Source organism: Planococcus citri, chromosome 4 (assembly GCF_950023065.1).
Source record: "Planococcus citri chromosome 4, ihPlaCitr1.1, whole genome shotgun sequence".
Taxonomy (NCBI): domain Eukaryota; kingdom Metazoa; phylum Arthropoda; class Insecta; order Hemiptera; family Pseudococcidae; genus Planococcus; species Planococcus citri.
The window spans coordinates 35,656,576-35,662,581 of NC_088680.1; the positions used below are offsets into that span (position 1 = coordinate 35,656,576).

The 6,006-nt window shown below is 32.6% G+C and overlaps 1 protein-coding gene across 1 annotated transcript; it reads left to right on the forward strand.

Moving 5' to 3' along the window:
* The first annotated feature begins 130 nt into the window (after positions 1-130).
* Positions 131-5,162, forward strand: LOC135844324 (uncharacterized). Its single transcript, XM_065362486.1, has 5 exons — positions 131-4,023; positions 4,127-4,306; positions 4,376-4,633; positions 4,711-4,824; positions 4,918-5,162. Exons 1-5 carry the CDS (start codon positions 3,976-3,978, stop codon positions 5,068-5,070), a joined length of 753 nt encoding a protein of 250 aa, XP_065218558.1. The 5' UTR covers positions 131-3,975; the 3' UTR covers positions 5,071-5,162.
* Positions 5,163-6,006: the final 844 nt, after the last annotated feature.

The following is a 6,006-nucleotide window of genomic DNA, read 5'->3' on the forward strand; positions in this document are numbered from 1 at the left end:
AAATTCATATAAAAATGACGAACTTTCTCACATTCTTCATTCATTTCCAGTATCTAATGAGCAACGCATGAAAGTCATTGATTGTCCATCTTTTCCAACATACCTACCCATAAATCCTGGTTTGCATACCATCACTGATATTACTTTGTGTATGGTAGATGATAAAGGAAATAAATTCAATAATTTTGGTGAATTGTGGGAAATCACCATCGATTTATTTTTGAGATCTTCCAGTTGAAATTGCCGTCAATGATCACTTACAATAACCTACACATACCTACAAGTATTTTCAATTCAACAAGAAAAACTCTAGGTAGTAATTTTCAAGATATTTTTTCAATCAAATCCAGAAAAAATAAGACAAGCGGTCATTCTTCCATTTCCAAGAAATCAAAGTCGACCAAAAATCGGAAGCATTTGGGTGGTTCCATAAAGAAGAAGAAGTACCCTATTTCAAAGCATTTGACATCAAGAAACAAACATTTTCTCAAAACTCTTGGCTTCAAAGTGAATACAAAATGATTAGCAGCCATGTTTTTGACATACTGGAACCAATAGTTATTGAAGATTCCATTGAGGAATTTTCATATCACACTTACAAGCCATTCAATACTTCCAATATTGGTTACAATGATGAAATTCGTATACCTATTCAAAGCAGAGATGTAATCACAATTCCCAGTCTTTCTTACTTGAAGATTTATGGAAAAGCTGAAAACTTGGATGCAAATTACAAATTTGACTACAATAGTATCCTATATTTATTCAACTCAATTTCTTATGAGCTTAATGGTGTTTTGATTGATCGTACAGTTAATGTAGGTCTGACAAGTACCTTGAAGTCATACTTGACAAGTACACAATTTGAAAAAAATTATCACGAATCATTAGGGTACACTTTTGAAAATACATATAGTCATGTATACGATGAGGCGACCGGATACATTGAAATTTATTTGCCTTTCAGAGATTTATTTGGCTTTGGATGTGATTTCAATAAAATTATACTCAATGGGTTGCAAGAATTTATATTATCACGTTCTAAGGATGACTCCAATATTTTCTGCCCAAAAGTTCCAATCATAGGAGCAGATGCTGAGGTACCTAAATTTACACTACAGGAAATTGCTTGGTGTATGCCACAGATTAGGACATCTGATAAGTTTCGAATTTCATTACTTAATGTCATTAAAAATAATACTACTCTTAACATTCCGTTTCGAACATGGGATTTATACACATACCCATCACTTCCTCAAGCTACCTCACATTCATGGACTGTGAAAACAACAAATTCTCTATTAAGACCGAGATTTGCAATTTTTGCTTTTCAAACCAAGAGACGTAATGATCTTTCAAAAGAGGTTAGCAAATTTGATCATGTTGACCTAGAAGAATTCAAATTCTTCCTCAATGAAATAACATACCCTTATGAAACATCGTTGATCGACATTGGTAAAAAACGATTCTCAATGCTATACCATATGTTTGTAAGGTTCTATGCATCCTTTTATAATATTCCTTTCTATGCAACACGGTTCAGCATGACAGATTTCAAAGAGAAAATGCCTATGGTTGTGATTGATTGTTCGAGACAAAAAGAGAACTTCAATATCTCCACAAGTGGACCAATCAATATCAGATTTGATTTTAGATGTAAGAATAACATTCCTCAAGGAACTGAGCTCCATTGCTTGTTAATTTATGATAGAGTATTTAGTTATAAAGCTTTTGATGGTAATGTTATACCAAAAATCTAGATAATTGTATTCACACATTTAACTAAGTGTTCAACTGTACATATTTTCAATATATTTTTACTCCCACAATAACGAAGATTTATTTCTTAGTATTCAACGAAAAAAATGAGTCTATTTGAAATCAAAAGTTATATTTATTTGTAAGTACAATGAGTGTCAATATACTTAAAATACTTAAAAAGCTTAGATTATCAGTTGATAGCTTACAAATCACTGCTATCACTAAAATATGTAGAACTATCATCACTAGTGTAACTACTACATGTGCTAGAATCTGTATCAGTACAATTATCTGAGTCATTAGAAATACCAGAAGTAAAATTAACACCATAATTGCCTTTAACTTTTTTAATATCATTCAAAGTTTTTCTACGCTTTACACTTGGTGACTTACATATTTCCAATGACGATGACGGGGAGTTTGATACAAAATCACCAGTTTTGCAAGCAATCTCACGGATGGTTTCCAAGTTGATACCCGATTCACATTTTTCAATTATAGGTGTTCTTAGAGTAGTATCGGTGACTTTTTCTCCATCTGTAGATATCTCAGTAGGGGGTACATTTATAGGTGTTGTAGGTGTTGTTGGTACACCAGAAATATCCATATTCAATTTTTGATGAACTCTTGGATTACGTAAATGAGCCTTTAAATTATCACGACGTGGAAACACACGCTTACAAACCTCGCAGGTCACTTGGGTTTTTTTCTCATGTATGGTCTCTTTATGTCTTTTTAGAACATAGTTTTTAGAAAACATAGAACCGCAAACATCACATTGAAATTTTTTGGGTGTATCACCTTTTATCTCCATCATGTATTTTCAATTTTAGAGCACACGTGCACACATGAAAGCGGACAAAAATATACTGAAGGATAATGATAGCCCAGACTTCTATTTATATGAAAATTTATTAAAAATATCTACAAACTATACCAATTAATTCTTACTTGCATAAAATGTAATAAATTATTCTGGCTAACAGCACATACTTATTTGTAAAATATTATTTTTTATACCGTGGTAAGTAAGCTTGAGGTTCTTCTTAGCATTCCATTCTAATAGCTTTTCCGGTGTATCAAATAAGTGATGGACTGATTTAGGTAAATTCAGCTTACAGTCTGCTGCATTAACTACCACTGCCATACCATATTTGGTTGTATAACATGAAAAAGATTTGACTTCGAACACTGTACCATCCGGAAATGCACTGAATTTCTTAAACGGTAGCAATTCTTGCTGAGCACAATTATTGAAAGATACTAATAACTGATCCATGATAAAACTTGGTAAAAAGCTTTCAGCAGTAAAGTACTTCAACACTCCACAACGTTTGGAAATGAACTATTTTGTACCATCGGTGTTGATATCTATTTATATGGTGAATTTCTAATGAATACTAAGATTGGGTATAAGATAGAAACCTACCTTCAAATTGCTAATGATGAAGTTAGAAGAAATGAATTGACATTTACACATTATTAATGATGTTTTCAGCTTAATGTGTTACTGTACTTATTAGCGGATGAAGGGTGATTGATTTTTTCAAGTCTAGACCTGCTCATATGGCTAAAGAATACCCAGATGGGGTATAAGATAGAAACCTACCTTCAAATTGATGATGATAAAGTTAGAAGAAATGAATTGACATTTACACATTGTTAATGATGTTTTCAGCTTAATGTGTTACTGTACCTGTTAGGGGATGAAGGGTGATTGATTAATTGATTGATTTTTCAAGTCTAGACCTGTTTATATGGCAAATCTCTAAAGAATACCAAGATAGGGTATAAGATAGAAACCTACCTTCAAATTACCTGTAAACTATACATAATGATAAAGGCAGAAGAAATGAATTGACATGTACACATTGTTAATGATGTTTTCAGCTTAATGTGTTACTGTACCTGTTAGGGGATGAAGGGTGATTGATTGATTTTTCAAATTGAGACTTAGAAAATAACTAAGCTAACAAATAAATGATGATACTACCAGGTATGACAGGTTGCCTACATAACTAATGATTTCATCAGCTTCAACAGGTGAGTGAATATGGCTGTAAATTATTGGTCAAGAGTAGGGATAAAGGAAAAGAGGTCTCCTTCTTCAACCAGTTGTTCAAGGTTTTATTCTCCCAGTTCGCGTTGTGTAGTAAACATCTTGGTCTTGACTAGTGTTCTATTTATTTTTTATTTATTTATTCAATTTTCAAAATGCGTGTAGACAGTCCGTTGAATGCGTTGAATGTTCTCAGTGAATCGGTAAGTACATATGATTTTTTTTTTTCATTTAATAAGAATTTTAAACAATTATATGGCTCTTGATATGATTTGATTTAATGGTGAACTATGTTGTATTTTTTAGAAATCTTTGAACCCACCTAGAAATCATATATTTAGTAAACCAATACAAATGGATCAGAAAACTCCTTCAAACACAAAAAAAACTAGAAAAGTAAAAAATGCAGTCGATCCTTATCCAAAAGTGAAAAATACAGTCAATCCTCATCCAAAAGCGGATGTGTCACAAGCTAAATCTGATGAGGTAAATATTCACTCAAGTAATTAATTTTATTCTCTATTGAGAGGTTGTTAAAAGTGGATTTTTTTATAGACCTTAAATTTAGATATTTACTGGGATGGATTATTTCAAGATGCGCAGCCACCATATGACCCCCGAGATTTTCCCCCAGTAAATACTGAAACCACAAAAAATACTGGTGCTGGAGTTCTTTTTGCTCAAATGGTGGCAGATACCGTCAGCAGTTCAATTGCAAATGTGCCCCCTCATTCTACATCTTCATCATCCAATGTTGCCCCCCAACCCCATACATCAACACATGATTTCTTTCAATATATGGAGATCATTAAGGTACAAATCACGTCACCTACTATTTTATTATGTTAAAACTATATGAATTTTATGTAACGTGCTTAATGCGATTTCAGAAATCAAACTTTGTGTTAGAATTCCCCCCTGGTCTCACAAATGATGAGTATTTAAACAAGAAAGTTGGATTTGAGGCAATGGTTAATCAGCATAACCCTAGGATTATATATGAGGTAGGTTAAAATACTGATCCAACACCTTTGAATCCATTTTTTATCCAGGTTAACTTTGATAACATTTTATTTATTCATTTATTCATTTTATAGGATCCACATAGGAAATTTGTGTGTTATTTCCTGGAGACGGAGCCTGGTATTATTCCATCCGCCATTGATGGATTCTGCAATTTTATGAGAGGGGTACCAGGAGCCCCCTTAGTCACTATAGCCACTACTATAAGAATGTGTTTAAATAAATAAGTAAATGACTTAAGTAATCTAAGAATGTTATTTATTGATTTATTTATGTACATGAAAATCTTTCTAAAATATAACTATTAAGTATTTACAAATATTTACAATCTTATTAATCACTCCCACTTTCCTGGTACATATAGTCATACTCATCACTCTCACTGTCGTCCACTAGCATATCTTCAATCTCTAATATGACAAGCATAGCCATCGAATCACCTACTGCCATAATCATATCATTTTCATCAAAATTTTGTTTGAATCCTTTCAGAGTTACTTTCTGACTAAGGTTGTTCAATTTAGAAAGTATATCATCAGGTATCTTAGAAAAATGATCATACCAACTGTATTTTTCAAAGAAATCGATGCTAGGTATGATGTATACTTCTGTTCTTAAGTTCACGGCAACGAAAGTTTCCAGTGATTTTAAAATGTCTATTGCTTCTTTATTCAATTCATTCACATACGCATATTCAGCATGATAGATCTTGGTAGGTGAGGTGAGATCTTCCATAAGGATACATATAACTTCTTTATCAAACTTTTTAATGATATTTCGTCTAAATGTATCCAGGGTTTTCACATGATCTTGCACATTATCTTCACTAACATTCTTCACAAGTAAGGTATAACTATCGTTAGATTGTTGAGCAGCCATCTTATACAAGTTCAGAAAATATACTGATGTGTGGAGGTTTGTGCGGTCCTACTTATACTCTAATAATTGCAATGTATTAGTAGGGTGAAATTGATTTACCTACTTCAGAACGATGTGTTGAAGTGAGTACCCCCTTTAGGATGGGTTCAAAGTGATATTTGATGCGACGTTGAAAATGTATACGATCTGAAATTGCATTCATCCATTCATTTCCTTTTCTTGCCGCTTGACTATCTTCATCATCAACTAAATAATAAATGATGGGGGGTTTGTCTGAAAATGTT

Excerpts from the sequence above, each read along its gene's own strand:
- LOC135844324 (XM_065362486.1), top strand. The coding sequence starts at position 3,976 with ATGCGTGTAGACAGTCCGTTGAATGCGTTGAATGTTCTCAGTGAATCG. Across the intron at positions 4,634-4,710 it reads AATATATGGAGATCATTAAG|AAATCAAACTTTGTGTTAGA; the intron begins GTACAAATCACG and ends ATGCGATTTCAG. Across the intron at positions 4,825-4,917 it reads ACCCTAGGATTATATATGAG|GATCCACATAGGAAATTTGT; the intron begins GTAGGTTAAAAT and ends TTCATTTTATAG.